The sequence below is a fragment of the Periplaneta americana genome, chromosome 5 (genome assembly GCF_040183065.1).
Source record: "Periplaneta americana isolate PAMFEO1 chromosome 5, P.americana_PAMFEO1_priV1, whole genome shotgun sequence".
In the NCBI taxonomy this organism is placed as follows: Eukaryota; Metazoa; Arthropoda; class Insecta; order Blattodea; family Blattidae; genus Periplaneta; species Periplaneta americana.
The window spans coordinates 127,210,129-127,229,103 of NC_091121.1; the positions used below are offsets into that span (position 1 = coordinate 127,210,129).

The 18,975-nt window shown below is 34.7% G+C and overlaps 1 protein-coding gene across 4 annotated transcripts in view; it reads left to right on the plus strand.

The window, feature by feature from the left end:
* Window positions 1-283: 283 nt before the first annotated feature.
* The window catches only part of LOC138700177 (serine-rich adhesin for platelets-like), a 93,548-nt gene continuing 74,856 nt past the window's right edge, over window positions 284-18,975 (plus strand). For all 4 annotated transcript variants that reach the window (XR_011332286.1, XR_011332287.1, XM_069826595.1 and 1 more), the window contains exons 1-2: window positions 284-597; window positions 13,416-13,467. Coding sequence is in view for 2 of the 4 variants with exons in the window: in XM_069826595.1 (XP_069682696.1) it covers window positions 596-597; window positions 13,416-13,467 (54 nt within the window). In the remaining 2 variants the exon portion in view is untranslated. The remainder of the gene's footprint in view (window positions 598-13,415; window positions 13,468-18,975) is intronic.

Consider the following 18,975-nt stretch of genomic DNA (forward strand, 5'->3'; position numbering starts at 1 on the left):
GCATGTTTAAACTGAATAGTAAAGTTGAACGGGTTTAATTTATCCCAAGTTTAACTATCTTTGGAGAAAACGGCCCTAAACGATGCAATATAACTGCCGCCATTTGTTATGTTGAGTCTCAGCTATTGTGAAACGTACCTGCTAAAACGGTTTTAGTACATGTTACTGTTGGAGCACAAGCTTTATCTATGGTGTGGTAGCTCCTTTACTTGTGTGTGTCTTGCGCATGCGTAGTGTCCCATCATTGGAATTTTTATGTTTTGTTCTCCAAGTATTATAAAAAAAGTTAGGCCCGTAACACACTTGCAGAGTTTTCGCTAGCGAGAAATGTGTTGCGAGAAAGAGGAGGTTTTTCTGAATTTTGGGGAATTTTTTATTTCAGATAGGGGGATTTCTTCTTCCTTCGTTGGCGACACTGCGTGGTGCAGAATTTAAATTTTATGTCTGGAAAGCCTGAAGAAACGGGTTACGAAGCCAAGCCAGGAAGAGGTTTGGGTACGCAATGTAATGTGGAGAGTTTGGTTTTGATATCTAATACAGTAAAACTGTGTAATGGATTTGACGTCTTAGTGCAAATTAAGAGGACAATAAGGCTATGTAAGTATAAATTTGGGTATTATGAATAAGTTAACAATATTCTTGTCCGATAGGCTAGGCCTATAATGTAGCTATGTAGTCTACAATTAAGATCTGAAGATTAAGCCTTTTTGGTTTAAGGCTGGAAGGAACTAATATTTAGACTGTTCGACCCTTTACTGGTTTCGTTGAGGTGTATAGTGATACAGTGGTTTTAGTTTGCAGCCAGAAATACCCATTCGAGATGTTCAGGACGCAATACGATAATTTCCCAAGATTCGTTACACGCAAGGGTGCAATCCATATTCTGGAGTTTATCCATAAAGGGGTCTCCTTTGGTGTATCTTTCCTGGAAAAATGCTATACATCCCTAGGTACTATAGAACACCATTAGTGCTGAGGTAGTTCTCTTCGTACTCCGCTTACCATGTATTCCATGAGCCTGTGGGGAAAATTAGTGCTATATACAACTTAAGTTCCTTAACTAAGTATTAAAATTTCATAAAGAGCAAAAAATATATTTTTTAGATTTGTATTTTTGCTATTTTTCGCCATCTTAATGCAATTTCTCTTTGTTTGCTTCAAGTAAAGTTTTAATTGCTGGGTTGCTCATGATTATTTCATGATTACTAAGGAATCACCTGACCGGAGCCCTTAATTATTGAAGAACAGTGTCTTCATATGATCTCTAAAAAATCTGAAAGCACGTACGCATTTCTTAGATACTTTAAATTAGATTCTTGTTTGACTGTCACGTCCGTCACTAAAACTCACGCATTAGTTTTGTTTATGAACATTATTTTTAAGATAGTAAAATAATACTTCAGATTCATTGTATCACTGACAGAGGCTATCTAATGGTGCTTCTTTTGGGGTGAACTTTACAGTCGTTGACACTGTTAAGACATTTTCAGCAAGTTTTTATTTGTTATCCTCATTAACTGATGTTATTTTTTCATTTTAATTATTGGAATATGTAGGGAATAGTTCAGGGATTATAATGATAGGTTTGAAACATTTTCATTAAAAATATTGAATTTATTATAGGATACCGGAACACAAAATCTGAAAAAAATATCAGTGATTGGCATCTACATAGACCTAGCCTATATAGTTGTTGGCACTACAGTTATTGGCATAGCTAATTTAACAAAATCTTAATCTTCAGATACCTAGGTACGGTATATTCCAATTATTAGGTTTGCTATTTACATAATCCATACACTTGTAACAGATATAAAATATCAAATTCATTAGAATTGAACACTTGAGATCCATATTTAGCCATATATTTTTCATGCATACAAGGCACATTCCTTCTTTAACATCTTTAACGTGTGATTTAGGTTTTGAAATGCCTTGAATATCAATGCATGATTTGGAGGTTGATGGCTGTTGATCTTCTTCCAAATTACTCTTTATTTCCTGTTGAATTTCAGAGATATCAGTGATAAGCACAATTTGAAGACCTGATTTATATCTTAGCCTCTGGTTATTCAAGCTTCTTTGTTTTCAATTTACTTTCTTCTCTCTTGCGTTTTCTATTCATTTTAGCTTTTTCTTGTTTTTTCTTGGTTTCCTTTGCTTGAAACAAATCCTTCCAAGATTTGCAGGCTATTGCAAAAACCATTCCTTCTGTATTTCTTTAAAACTTTTATTTTAGAAGTAATTGTCCAGTACAGAACTTCGTGGAGAGAAGAAACAACGTCTTTGCCTTCTTTCCTTACATTACTACTTGTATTTTGGTCCTTTCCATGTGCTTCTTGGAACTCTGAAGTGCAATTTTGGTCTAAGATTCAGTCGCTGTTCTCCCAGATGAATTGGAGATCGATGATGCAATATGTGACGTCACAGACGATGACAATACTTGAAAACATGAATGAAATCGGGAGCTCACGCCCCCAATACCCCTACTACCCCCACTTTTCATTTGTACTATCCTACATCACTTCACTACACTCTCTTCCTCACATATTTTCCTCGATTTTACCCTCTACCTACTTTATTCTACAAATTACTTCATCTTTATACTACATCTACTTCACTACATATCTTTTCTTAATTTAAATTCAGGAATCCGCCCCTGAACACGAGTTCTACTCTTTCAGGGGTGAGCTAAAGTTTTCCAGTGAAAGTTACTTATGTCCCAGGCACTATAGGAACTTGATAAAATACCTTGGATTTATAGTATTCATTAGTAGAAATTTATGAGATCACTGGGAGAGCTGTAAGCCCACCCAACCCGCCCTAAATACGTACCTTACCTATATAAGCCAAGAAAATCGTCGTGCGTGAATGAAGAATACGACCATATTTCCTTAATGTGACAGTGAGTTTCAGTGTTACCAACATAATAATAATACTACACACCTAATAAAACCTAATCTAACCTGTCACATAATAATACACACCTGTAGTCACATTCCTCACATTTGGTATCATTTCGTTTGCATGTATTGCCAACCCTGCTACTCACGTCAAGAGCCACCTAGTGGGAGTGGATCGTAATGCCAGGAAGAAAATATGGCGAGTTTCATAATAATTACATTAGTTCATTAATTACACAATTAGTTCGTTCAATGTATGTTTTGTGATATATTAAATGTGTTAGTGTAGTGATAATTGCACACATATATATATATATATATATATATATATATATATATATATATATATATATATATATAGTACGATAAAAATTGAAATGTGTTGTGGCTGTGATAAAAGTATTGGCAGTGATAAAAGTGTGCAATATTCGTTCAGTGGCCGGTGGATACTCTACCTTGTCCTAAATTCCTAATTATACTTATGGGTAAATTCAAAATTTGTTATTATCGGTAATAAAAATTATATTATTATCGTTATTGCTATCGAGAAGTAGAAGACTGTATGTGAGAAAGGGAGTGCAGTGGAGTGGTATAGGGTGGGAGAAAGAAAAGTGTGATGTCGAAGGCGGCAGCCCTCGATTAAATTCATATTTTGAAGTATTGCCATTGTGCGTGACACATCATGTATCGTGTCATCGCTCTCCTATTGGTCTAGAAAAACAGTGACTGATTCCTGGATTTTACCACGATTTTCTATTGTTGTGCTGCCATTTACCTCATTTATGTGTAAGGGAACATTTTTCAATGGTAGAATATTAATGACATCTAAATTTTCATTATTTTTAATTTGCATTCCTTCATTTTCACTATTTTTATTTTGCACTTCTTCATTTTCTATACTTCATTCACTCTGAGCAGCGCTTCCTTTATACACATCAATAAGGGTTTTTGAAATGTTATTGTTTCCTGATCATTCATTCTCTGAAATTTAGATCTTCTATGTAAGGAACTTCCACTATTGCCTCAAATCTTTGATATGAAAGATATTTTTTTTTAATCTTGTGGTTCAGGATGCGATTTTTTACCAAGACACTTTGAAAAATTAATGTCATTAGAATTTTAACCCTACAGATTGCTTTGAACCATTTGGCAGGAGCGAAAAATTATTTTGTCAATACCTTCTCAGGGTTATCCCAGTGCCATTCTAATACTGCAGTCCTCCAGGCCATCTTCAGTGACTTGAATACAGCTACATCGACTGTCTGAATAATTCTTGTGGCATTAGGATGTAGGGTTATAGGTGAATTTTAAGCTCTGAGCGTAATACCATAATTCTTGAAGCTGCCTTTTTTACATTCAATCACGAATGACATTAAGGGCTGCCTGAAGATCAACTGGATTGTACCCTTTTCGTTTCTTCCCTGTTTTCCTTTATTTTCACTTTCTCTGTTTCTATTCATTGTTGAGTGATCTTGATTGAAATAAATTACAAATTGATGTGAAACACTTGGCAGTGCCAGTAACTGTCTTATCCTATCATAGGCACTCACAGAAGTAACATTGGCACTCATGCCAATTACAGTTAATTTTAAATAAAAATTAATGGGGGAAAATTACGGTATGTGTATAATAAACAATAATGATCAAGTACATGGCATTGAAAAGATCATAATATTTAAAAATTCTTCTCAACGCAGTTATTCGCATGGGGTGCCAACAACTGAAAATTATTAGCCTATTTTTACATTACAGTTACTGGCATCTCTGTTATTTGTAACAACAATGGTCGAATGGTAGCCTATGATTCTTTACTGTAAGTCGTGAGATACATATTCCTTATATAATTTGTGTGTATTAAAATCTTGTAGGCCTATGTTGTTTTTAATAGAGTCCAGAAAATGAAAACTCAAACCAGTTCCTTAACACTCTTCTTAAGAAATAGCATATAAAATGAAAATCCAATACATTGAAGACTATGAAGCCACCATGACAGACTCTGCACGTGTCATCAATCAGAGGTGCCACATTATAATCAAATCATTATTATAAGTCCCGCAAGCAAAACCGTGCCAATCAGTGTACAGGTGCTGATTGTTATGTAGTTTACCCTATTTTAATTGACATTGCTTATATTCTGAAAAACAGTATAAACGATGTGACATATTTATTTGTGATGAACGTGACATTACATACAGCAAGCCCAGGATCACTGAAGAAACAAGACAAATAATCTATGATTTTTATCAGTGTTCAATCAGCAGAGCAAATAAGATATTTTAAGTTGTTAAGTCCATAAAGAATCATGTAACAAGGAAACTAACTAAGAAAAGTATTATTTTAATCAACTTCGTCCAAAATATGTGTGGCATGTTTTACAGTGTATATTTGTGTCAGTATCATCCTAATTTGATGTAATCTGATGTAACTCTCATCTAAATCAAATTGTTGAATTCTTTGTAAGTTCATGCATATGTATATACACTTTTTGCTGGTTGAGTGGAAGAGAAGGCCTTACGGCCTTAACTCTGCCAGCTAAAATAAATCATTATTATTATTATTATTATTATTATTATTATTATTATTATTATAACTTGACTGTGCAAAGAAAGAAATTAAATGAATCTCAATTATTTTTATCAATAAAGAATCAATATTGGAAAATCAACAAATATTCTCTGGGTGGACCACCATGTCAGATGTACCAAAGATACAATCTAATGTCCACACCTGTGGAGTAACAGTCAGCGCGTCTGGCCGCGAAACCAGGTGGCCCGGGTTCGATTCCCGGTCAGGACAAGTTACCTGGTTGAGGTTTTTTCCGGGGTTTTCCCTCAACCCAATATGAGCAAATGCTGGGTAACTTTCGGTGCTGGACCCCGAACTCATTTCACCGGCATTATCACCTTCATCTCATTCAGACGCTAAATAACCTAAGCTGTTGATAAAGCGTCGTAAAATAACCTACTAAAATAAAAAAAATACAATCTAACCACTTTTTGTGACCATGCAACACAGATAATTTGTTGAAGGAAAAACAGGTGCATCAGAAATGATTTGTGTGATATAAAGTTTGAATATTATGTTAGAATACCGTTTTTACTTAGTGTCATTTTTCTCAAATGTGTTAAACTCAATTAGGCTATGATCTTAACAAGGCCTACTCTTTGGATGTGTCACATCTGTCACACACTCCTTAAAATTTTTAAAACTTACATTTATAAATAATTCAGCATGAAACTAAGGTGAATGCAATCTTCAGTGCTTGAACTCTATGTATAAATTAAAGATATTTTGATAACTATACAAAATTCGCAGAAATAATTACTTATACTTGCACTGCTCATATCTGAGGCTCAGTCACTGTCACACCATTGCATTTGTAAATTACAGACTGTCACACCCGTCACATCATTACATTTGTAAATTACAGATAAAATAGAGTAAATGTTTATAAGTTAACTGCCATCATGTTTTATTTTCCTCATGCCTAAAAAGTGAACAACATTTCCTGCAAAATGTTTCACAGTTTTTTTTTTTTTTTTTCAGGGAATGGTACCAAAATCCAGTCCCCTATGTTCACTCATTTCTTAGAATCTTCCTGTGTCACTGAAATGTTAATACTATCATCATCTCTAATATCTTTTAAAAAATACCTTTAAAATGTAATGGTCAAACTTTCTAGCAGTGCCACAGACTGCATTTAGATATCATGCACTTCATTTTGTACTTATCATATACAACATTTTGTATAAAATCTGATATGCTCCTAGACACATCTGGTAATGATGTAAGTAGCAGTGTCATGATAAATACAGAGGCATAAATGTTCAGGAGTGTCAGCCCTAAGACAGATGTGTTGTGGACAAAGTTCACCAAATCTTGTCAAGCCAATTTTAAATTTTAGGTAATTATTTTGAAATTGTTTGTAGGTATCACTCACAATAAGGAACAGGTACTGCTTTTGTACATTCTCTTTTTCACCTTCTGAATGAATGATGACATAATCCTTGGTCCCAGGCATTTGTTAGAACATGCTGTTATTGTTATAGAAAGCTGTAACAGCAGCTTTAACATCTTCTGTAATGTTCTCTTGCTGCATTGTGATCTGGCAGTCTTCAGTGTTGCAACAAGTGCCTGAACAATGTCCATTGCAACACATTTTCGAGGGCTATGAGAAAGGCCACTCTTTGCTCTTGCTACAGCTTTTCCGAATGAACAAGGTGACTTATAGCTTTGTGATGGAGATGTCTGAAATCCCTACCTATTCCAGAATCTTTACGTGAATTAGTTCAATCTTTAGTAGTGGGGAATTTTACTCGGATTCACAGTTCCAATCAGATCTCTGATCCAATTGTATTACAAAAAGGAGTTTTCCAAGGGTCACATTTATCCCCATTAATTTTTAATATGTCAATAGATTTTATTCTAAAAGAACTTGCAGAGAAATAGTCCGTGATAAATTTGGTTTTGAGGTTTCTGAAAATTTAGACAATCTAACTATGGCTGCCTTTGCTGATGATTTAGTAGTCATAGGGAAAGATATGTCAGCTGTCCAGGACCTAGTATGAATGGTGAAGGAGCTTTTAGAGGCATTGGATTACACATTAATTCTAATAAATCAACTTCCATTCATCATCGTCCTTACAGGTATTAGGCCTAGTGGCCTGTTACGGTCTCCGTCCATAATATTGTAAAAGGAAAGTTATGTGAAGAGGACCTGATTCTTTATGAAGATTGTTTTATAAGAGGGATCAAACAAGATGTAACTATAAGATATTTGGGTGTATCATTCAATGAGGAAATAAAATTTGTTAAGTCTGAAAAATGATTTGGAAAATTTAGTATCCACCTCCATGCTCCGTCCAGATCAAAAGCTCAACATTGCTAACCAGTATATATGTGGCCTAAATTTATAAGAGGGATCAAACAAGATGTAACTATAAGATATTTGAGTGTATCATTCAATGAGGAAATAAAATTTGTTAAGTCTGAAAAATGATTTGGAAAATTTAGTATCCACCTCCATGCTCCGTCCAGATCAAAAGCTCAACATTGCTAACCAGTATATATGGCCTAAATTGACTACCCATTACAAATGGCTCCTATCCATCAGTTACCAGGAACATTTTTAGAAGATATTGACAAGTTAATCCGTAGTTCTGTTAAACAAATGCTTATGTTGCCACCTGATACATCTACTGTACTAGTATGTTATATGCAAGCAAAAAATATAGAGGTTTGGGACTAGTCAGAGCATCATGGGAAGTGTTCTTGCAACATTGCAACATCTGTATCACTGTAATATTGAATGAAAATCCTTATGTGAATAGTATGCAACCTTTGATGTCTGAACTTAATTCTTCCTGTCAACATCTAAGTCTCTCTTGTCCAATTGAACTTCGTAAATCTGTGACTAGGAAATTAAGAGTGGAATTAAGAAATATAGAATTCGAATCGTGGAAAGCAATGCCTGGAAGAGGCAGAGGTGTAGAATTATACAGCGAAGTACCTAAAGCCAATGCTTGGATTTTTAATAAGTCTGGACTATCTATATCTGAATGGGTAATTTGCCTTAAAATGAATGCCAATTTAGCAGCACTTAGAGGAGTACCTGGTCGCTCTTTAGACGAATCCTGGTGCAGACATGGATGCCCGGAGACTGAAACTTTTGCCCACATCCAAGGTCAGTGTAACAGAGGTTTACTCCTCCTAAATGCCAGACACCATCATGTTCGATCCTTAATTGCAGCTGCTTTGAAAAAAAAGTCTTGGATAGTAGAAGAGGAAATTTTTTGCCTTGCTACTAATGGCTCCTTTAGACGTATTGACATCATAGCGTATTCCCAGACTACCAAGAAAGGATATATAATTGATCCTACAATAAGGATTGAAATGGGGAGTAGCCAGCTGGAGGATGTGAATCAAGAAAAGATCAAAATTTATCTGCCAACAGTTGATTAGGCCTACTTCAAAGTAAAATACCAGCTTGAAAACAATGAGGTGATTAGTCTTTTTATTGGAGCTCGTGGTGTGATTCCCAAGTTCTTTGAAAGCTTCAGGAAGACTTTTGAACTATTACAGAGACTTACTACTGACATCACAACTTCAGTTTTGAAATGCTCTTGCCAAATTTTGAGTCATCATATTCACTCTGTTTAATTTTTTTTTATCACTTTATAATATTCATACATGTTTATTTTAATTTTCTGTCAACAAAATTTATGTAAAACGTTCAATATTGTAAAATTCATGTAGGAGAGTATACTGAGTCCTTCTGGGCTACCTCCAATGTGAGGCAGTTAACAAAATTAATTTTTATGTATGATATAATATCTAAATCTCCATCATCAATTCCTTGTAATTTCTTCTTCAACTACCATTGACACTTATTGCACTCAGTAGTTTTCTCAATGCCTTTCTTTAAAAAAAATAATAAGATATTTACTAAATTCTTCACTACAGATCCATGTCTCTGCTCTGTATGTTATAACAGCCCTTATTAACGTCTTGCAGATCATTTTAGAATCTCTTGATTGACTGAATAATTTTGAGGGAAAAATTGTTCCGGAGCCGGGTATCGAACCCGGGACCTTTGGTTTAACGTACCAACGCTCTACCACTGAGCTACTCGGGAACTCTAACCAACACCGATCCAATTTTTCCCTCTATATCCACAGACCTCAAAGTGGGCTGACAACCGTCAAGCAACCAACTTCGAGTGCACACTAACTCCGTGTGACTTAGATTGTGGTTTTCTGTTAACGAACAGTGACTTGTATTATGCAAATCAAGATTTCAGGTATAACTCCCTGTAAAGTTGATTTGAATAATTTCGAGGGAAAAATTGTTCCGGAGCCGGGTATCGAACCCGGGACCTTTGGTTTAACGTACCAACGCTCTACCACTGAGCTACTCGGGAACTCTAACCGACACCGATCCAATTTTTCCCTCTATATCCACAGACCTCAAAGTGGGCTGACAACCGTCAAGCAACCAACTTCGAGTGCACACTAACTCCGTGTGACTTAGATTGTGGTTTTCTGTTAACGAACAGTGACGTGTATTATGCAAATCAAGATTTCAGGTATAACTCCCTGTAAAGTTGATTTGAATAATTTCGAGGGGAAAATTGTTCCAGAGCCGGGTATCGAACCCGGGACCTTTGGTTTAACGTACCAACGCTCTACCACTGAGCTACTCGGGAACTCTAACCGACACCGATCCAATTTTCCCTCTATATCCACAGACCTCAAAGTGGGCTGACAACCGTCAAGCAACCAACTTCGAGTGCACACTAACTCCGTGTGACTTAAATTGTGGTTTTCTGTTAACGAACAGTGACGTGTATTATGCAAATCAAGATTTCAGGTATAACTCCCTGTTTAACATACCAACGCTCTACCACTGAGCTACTCGGGAACTCTAACCGACACTCCCCGCATATTTGGTTGTCAGTGGACTGACACAATGCATACACATTCTTATGTATCAAGACAAATCGGATGAATGGATAAGTCAAGCTGTTGAAATTGTTCTCCTTGTGCTTTGGATAAATGTTGTACCATTGTAACAAATTTTCGTTCTCATTAATGCAGTTTTTTTCCTCACTTGACTGAAAGAGAACGAATGCATAGTGTGCTTCAGCAAGACTGGGCTGCAGTTCATACAGTGCAGACTTCATTGCGTGCTATTGCTAACGTCTTTGGTGACAAAGTAATTAGTGCAGAATTGTGGCTCTCCCAATCCCTAGACCTAATGCCTTGCGACTTTCATTTGTCAGATAGATAGATAGATAGATTTATTGATATAGTTCACAAAGTACAAAACTTAATAATTTAACAAAAGATCTATATACAAATGTAGTTCTACATAATAAATATACAATTTCCTAAACTAATTAATCTATCGCAAATTTCAATAATTTATTGATTCAAACTTGCACTTACGTCTTGTTTTAGTGCATGTTTAAACCAATCGTGATAACCCTTAAGACTTTAAACCTTATTTATTTGCTCCTTTTCAAAATTTAATTGTAATATTTAGGTCTTATTTTACATAATAATTTATTATTCCAATTAGGTGATCAGATGTCGACTTACTGTAAGTCATGAACCTGAAATAGCTGAATCGGTACATTCCATATGTAGGTTAATCTTTCTTTCTTGCAATGTTTTCATGTCAGCAGAAACGTTTGCGTAAATTCTATGAAGACTACCACATACCTGCTTAAAAACAAACTTGACAAGTTGCTTACATAATCAACCTCAATTTAGTTTCATCATTGTGTCGCATGTACTCATTATCGATTCAATGCTATTATGATGACTAATAAATTTATTATAAATGCATTCTTATTGAAATTAAAATATATTAGTTAACCAATTTATAAAGTCAAATTTACTTCTGAACTTTTACTAATTAATATAGCTATCGGAATACATTAATAACTACCTTAATTCTCTGTTTTCATTTTTCTTATTATTATTTTAAAAACGTTGACGTAATTCTATCTTATTTTCAAAACCTGTCTTCTTATCGTATTTAATTAATAATAAGTTTTTCTGATTTTAGGAAAATTTAATCTTTGTTGATGCCTATCTCTTAGTAGGTAGTTTCGTTCAGTATCTATAGTTTTGATTGAATCTACTTTATTTCTGTTAGAGTTTCTGTTTGTCATTTTACCTCTTATTAACTGTTCGTCACCTGCTTCTACTTCATCGGTCGGTATCGCACAGCTCCTCCAAATTGTAGCACTTCCTCTTGCGCACCCCGGACTACCAATGGCATGTGGCCTTCTTATTAATTGATCTTCACTTGCGCACCTCAGACTACCCTCACTGGTCGTTCTCTCAGTCTGTGCCCCAGCTCCCCAAACAGCATCTTCACTGATTCCAGCCTCTTCTTTCATACTAGATTTTCCTTCTTCACTCTTCTTTCTTCTAAAGGGATCTGTGAAAACAGTGCTGTCTAGTTTACTTAGGTATGCTCTAATATCATTCACTCTCATAAGCTCATCAATTCTTCTATTCGTTATTTCTGATTTCTTCTGCCCACTTGATGAATTACTTTTCTTATCAGTCCTCTCTACGCTTCTAGACTTTCTGTTTCGTGATGCACTTCTGTTTACATGTGGTGTCGCTGATGCTCTATTTCCACAAGTCTCTATTTCTTTATTTCTGTTCTTGTTGCAGCAACTGAATAAATCCCCAGTGAATTGATTATTTAAGGCCTCTACATTAACTATTTTTCCGTTTATCTTCATTTTATCTTTTACTAAAGTTGCCCTCAATCCTTTACCTCGAGCTTCTTTTAATATTGGAATTAGTTTCTTTCTTTTCTCTCTAATTTCTTTTGCAAAGTCATTTTAACTTTCATTTGTCAGACAGTGTATAAATCAAATCCGCGAATCTGCAGGATCTGGGCACTTGATTTCGGAGACCCTACTCCTAAGGAGTTTCCTTCACGTCAGCTAAGGAACACTCCCTTCACTTTCAGAGAAGGTTAACTCACGAGGCCTCAGGTGCTACTGTTAGCCTGCTAGAGGACTATCCCGAATGTGGATCCTGCTGCCTATTCACACCACATGTCTAGCCTCAGGGAATGTTATTATTGATAAGTTAAAGAGATATTAATCTTTCATACTTGAATGTTATGTTTTATTTAACGATGCTCGCAACTGCAGAGGTTATATCAGCGTCGCCAGATGTGCCGGAATTTTGTCTCGCAGGAGTTCTTTTACATGCCAGTAAATCTTCTGACATGAGCCTGTCGAATTTAAGCACACTTAAATGCCATCGACCTGGCCCGGGATCAAACCCGCCAGCGCTATACCAACTCGCCGACCAGGTCGACTTCATACTTGATCCGATCTTGATCCTTGTAAAGTAGACTGGAAAGGGATGTAGCATTGCTTTCGATCCTTATTCTAATGATAGAATTGAACGTAGTCCTGCAATACAAAACAGTAGTTTTCTGAGATACTTAAACTGATTATAGCCTCATGTACTTTAATGTTTTCTTTTAGATGGCTGCCTGATGGCCTTAACTCCATCATGGAGTAAATAAAGTCATATAAATACAAAAGCATGATTTAAAATTGTAGAATTTAAGCTTTACATTCAATCTGATCATCTTGTAAGCATACCGAATATCATCAAAATATGAAAACTTAAAATAATAATAAAAAAATTATAATAATAAATTGGTTCACTTGCCATAGTATGTCCGCAGTATCTAAAGTGTTTTTAATTAGTTAATTTTACGACGATTTATCAACTGCGATGGTTATCTAGCATATGAATGAGATAAAGGTGATAATGCCAACAAAATGAGTCCAGAATTCAGTACCGAAAGTTACTCAGCATTTGCTTTTAATGAGATGAGAGAAAACCCGAAAAAACCTCTAAAGTGGTAACAAACATCCTTTTAGTTCAATAGGTAATTCACTTGCTGTTAATGTTTGTTAAAATATTAAAAAATGCGATTTGTCAATAATAGGGATATGTTTTACAGGTATTCTTCAATTGAAAATGAAGACGACGGGGTGAATCTTCAGAGATCATCGGTAAGTGAAACTTGGGAAAGGAATATGTTTTGAGTTGAATTAGAATGCTGCCAATGCCGATGCTAAATTGGAATCTTATAGCTTATTGTATCTTTAAGTCTGCTATCTAAAACGAATATTCTGTTTAGTTTACTTTGTAATTTCCATTTTGTCTTAAGTAGTAGGCTATAGAGAGAAAATATTGTGATGCTGCAAAAAAAATAGATGTCTAGAATTTAATGGAAATGCACATTTTCAGCATCCCTGCTACTGAAAATGTCATTTTGTATACAACCATTTCTCTTAAACTAAGGGATAGATTTTGTTCATATTTAGTACGCCTACCCAACAAATTTAACCAGGATGATACATATGAAATGTAATGTTTGCTAAAAGAATTAATGGATCCTTTAAAAAACGTAAAATGATTTACTCGAAAATGAACCTAAAAATTTTTCTCATTTTTATCTTATACATGTATAAGATATAGGCCTATGTAATTTTTTGTGATGGAATAGGGATTAGAATTATATTAACTATAAAGTGGTATTGTTACTTAGTATATATATTTAATCAGGCGCCCATACATGCCTGATATAAAATTACATTGACTATATTTGGGTAGGCAAATATCATTTATAACATTACGAAGATTATATCTTCCTAAAGGAGGCAAGTAGTCACCTATTGAACCTCGTGCCAAGTGTATTACATATGCAAGTTGCCGTTACAATCATTACCAAGACACACTGTGGTTAAGTTTGTTTGTTTTCTAAGCTTCTGTGATTGGACATAATATGCATTGCTTCTCATACCACAGTTAAGTATTCAGAAATATCTGATAACAGACATGGTATGAGAGGTGGTTAAATATATATGAACTAGCAGTACTTCGTTATAGTGCATATGATTCCAATCTCTAATCATGAATGAAATGACATAGGCATTATGTCCCCAATAAATATTCATATACATACCATAATACCAATGGAGAACTTCAAACCAGAGCTTTATATCTTAAAAAATATCTGTATGAATTGCTTTACAAAATTAAGGTAACCCTCACTGTTACATAAATGTAGCAGTTCAAACAGACTTAAATTTCGTCGAAAAATTGTGGAATTTTAGCGTCACTTCAATATTTCTTCCAACTAAACTTTTTCGGTTAACAAATATCCACACGAAATAGTTTTCAAAAATAACGTAACTTCAACTATTACAAAAATAGAGCAATAAAGAAGGGACTAAAATGACAAAAAGAAACATAGGGTTTAAGAGACTGAGGAGAGATTTATCAATAAGTCTCGAAATGTAACATACAATCAGGATTTGTTCTTCGCCATAAATAATTTGAAAGTTAGGAAAGAACAGATAGAAGAGTCGCCCATTAGAATGAAAGATTACTAGTATGTGCTTTTAATTTGTAAAAATATGCTTTGTATTTGAGATGGATTGCGATATGTTATTTCAATTTGAATAATTGGTTGCTTCTCAAGTAGTACCGGACATAGAATTTCCTTTTCATGCATGTGTCAATTTTAAATAGGTACTAACTTTTGTAAAACCAAATTCATATTAGAAGCGAATACAATATACAAAGAGCTTTATTATGGAAATTTCTGCAAATTTTAAATAAATTAAAATATTTTGGCTTGTAGGATCATAAAGAATACCTTTTTAGGAAATTCAGGAAACAAAAATAATTATAGTTTCTTATTGCATAGTAGATGAGTTCATTTATGTATGTATTTACATGATTGTTTAAAAACGTAAACAGTAGTAACATTTGCGACATGAAAAAACTGATTTTTTTGTGAAGGATAACATGCAAATCTGATAACATTTTATGGAGTTGTCAGGTAGCTCACGAAATCTTCAGAATAACGCAAGTTAAACTTCATTTGACTTGAACTCAAAATATAACTGAAGTGATAAAGAAAATGTAAGAAAGTTTGAATGTGACTGGAATTTTATATTAGAATCTTTGGCTAACATTTTTTTAATCAGCTATTTAGTGGTATTGTATCACGCAGTTATTTAGTGTTGATGGAATTGGTGATAACAAAATGGTATTTGTAATAAGAGTCTGAAATTTTTCCATGGGATTACCTAACATTTACCTTACAGTTGGAGAAAAAACAATAACCAGAGCCAAGCACATTGAAAACACAAATTATACTTGTTATTACTCTTAGATCACGCTAGTGTTAAAGTTAAATTAATGATTGTACCCATTAGAACTAATGCTCATTCATATACTCAGGTGCCATAACTTAGTACAACTATCTAAAACAGGGTGCTTCTAGTGGTTCTGCAAGAATGTCCTAGGGGTTTCCCTAAATTATTTTAAAATTCTATTTTATATGTAGAGGATACTGTAAAATGTACAGGTACAAAATCACGAAAATATAAATCAATAATAACATGAAACATCACCAATTTATAATAAAATTATTATTATTATATTATTATTATTATTATTATTATTAAAACTTTAAAACGCAAAATAATATTTATTATTTACAGTAGAACCTCTATTATCAGTGGTAGTGAAAGGGGTGGGCTGAATGGTTAATCAAAAAAATCTGATAATCCATACCATGAAATATTTTCGTAAATTTAGTGAATAATACACTTTTGTAAATTCCTCTGTAGCCTTGTATTTAATACGCTAGGTAATAGATTACAAGTTCACTAATTTAAGTCTCATTATTATCAACGACGGGTTTTGAAGGGCAAGAAAACTCCTTGTAATAGCTGCCTGTGGAAAGATAAGAATAGTGAGAGTCTCGTGTTGTAGATTTACATATTTTATACACTCCAAACTCGTATTCTGTTGCGAGATGAACCACAGTTTCTCTTTCCCCAAACCACTCAATTATTTACACTCCCCCCACCGGATACTTAGCACAACAAGATTTCTTTTGACACCTGTAGAAGACATTTTATACAGAAGTTATACAGTACCACAATTCGAACAGTAGACTATACTGTGTAAGGAAAAAGGCTTGTAACACTGGTCAACAGCAAAATTGCGACATGAGTGGTATATACAATTTTTTATTAATTGGGCACCCCTTATGACGAAACTGTTACTGAAAGTTGTCAGTTGCTTCGTATTTTTATAGTATGGCATATACTTATGACAGGAAGTTGTAACTAGATAAGAATGTAGAGGAATATAGGGGATGAATAAACACACTTAGAAGGACGAGCTGGGTTTATCTTAGGTTTGTTATGGTGAGGAAGGGACTAAGATAAACATACAAAACAAGAATTCATTTACAGTAGATCTCCTCAGTGCCTGAGAAGTGTTTCGGAGTGCAAATGTGATTTACTAACAGATAAAACTCAAGTAAAAACTTCGTCTTAAAACGCTACAAAGAAATTTGTGACATAGTGTAAAATTAATTTATAATAGTAAATAGTAAATAAATAATAAATAATAGTGATAAAATTTTAGGTGTTGTTAACAATGCCACGTAAGTGCATAAATGATCCTAACAGTTTTTGTTACATTTGCGGGGAAGTGGTGTTTGCTGTGGAGCGGAGAAATATCACTCCTGTTATAAAACAGCTTACAATCTTTATTTTGGTGAATTCTGCAAATTAGGAGACCAAAATAAGAGTTGGGGCTCCACATATCTGTTGTAAGACTTGCTACACGAATCTTCTGGATTGGTTGAATCACAGGAGACCTTCGATGCCTTTTGCCATTCCAGTTATTTGGTTGGAGCCAAGAAATCACACTGACTGTCTATTTTGTATGGTACCACCACTCAATGACGAATTATAAAAAGAAGACCATTGTATATCCCAACATACATTCTGCTACTCGTCCTGTACCCCATAGTGATGAGCTACCTGTTCCTACACCCCCTGAATCATATTCCATAGATTCGGAAGAAGAACCTTGTGATCCAGAACCATCCACATCTACAGATCCTGACTTTGCACCTGATGTTAAATCTGAACATCACAAAATTAGCCAAAATGAACTAAACGATTTAGTGAGAGACCTGGAACTTTCTAAAGCCAAGGCAGAGCTGTTAGCCTCCAGATTCCAACAATGGAACTATCTTGCCGAAAATGTGAAAGTGAAATTTTTTCGTGACCGTCAGAAACATCTTGAGAAATATTTTTCTGTGGAAGGCGATTTAGTGTTTTATAGTGATGTTAGTGGCTTATTGAGTGCTCTGAACATTAATCACATTTCTGATCAGTAGCGGTTGTTTATAGATGCCTCAAAATTAAGTCTCAAAGCTGTATTACTCCATAATGGCAATCAGTTGCTGTCAATTCCTATTGGTTATTCAGTGCATATGAAGGAATCATATGACAGCCTGAAACTCCTTCTTGAATCAATTCATTATAACACTTATCAATGGAAAATATGTGCAGACTTCAAAGTAATTGCAATATTAACTGGACTCCAACTAGGCTACACTAAACACTGTTGTTTCATATGCGAATGGAACAGTAGAGATAGAGCTTCTCATTTCATTAAAAAGGAATGGCCTTTACGTCAAGCTATGGAAACTGGAAAAATGAATATTAAACATGAACCTCTGGTGGAATCTGAGAACATTTTAATTCCTCCACTACATATGAAACTTGGTCTCATCAAAAACTTTGCTAAAAAGTTGGACCGAAATGAACCGGCATTCAAATACCTAGTTTCAAAATTTCCTAAAATGAGTGAGGCCAAGTTGAAGGAAGGAGTTTTTGTTGGCCCACAGATTCCTCAACTTCACCAAGTTGAGTTATTTGAATACTTTTTAAATGATGTTGAGAAAGAGACATGGATTTCTTTCAGAGAAGTCGTAAATAATTTTTTGGGAAACAAACGAGCTGAAAACTATGTGGACCTTGTTACGAATTTGCTGTCTTCTTATCACAAAATGGGATGCAACATGTCCCTTAAATTACACTTTTTACACTCCCATCTGAATTGTTTTCCTGAAAGTTGTGGGGAAGTAAGCGATGAACATGGGGAACGTTTCCACCAACAAATATCATTAATGGAAAAACGTTACCAGGGAAAGTGGAGTGCAAGAATACTTGCTGACTACTGCTGGACAGTCATCAGGGATGCTCCTCAACTCGACTACAAGAGGGAAGCAAAGAGAAAGCACATTTAGAAAAGGTAAGCGATGTTTTACAAGGCATCAGACAGATTTTCATAGAAAAAATGACTATCGAATTTTTCTTAATATTACTCTGAAACCAGAACCAACCTAGCATTTTTGTTATATTCGTGTTCAGCATAGTGTGATCCTTTAGAAAAGTGAGGTTACATTCATGTCGCAAACAAAAAGTCAAAATTTGTTGTCCAGTGTAATCAGTGAGGGAAGTGGGGAAAAAACCAGAGGCAGTATGCTACCCCAAGATTTTCCTCTGGCATACCTCGATTTAAAAAGAGGCATACCCCCTCCCTTACAACATAGACATAAATAATGTATACAATAAATTGTTTTGTACAGTCAGTAATGTGAATCTTTGAAGCTTACACAACACTTTAAATTTCTT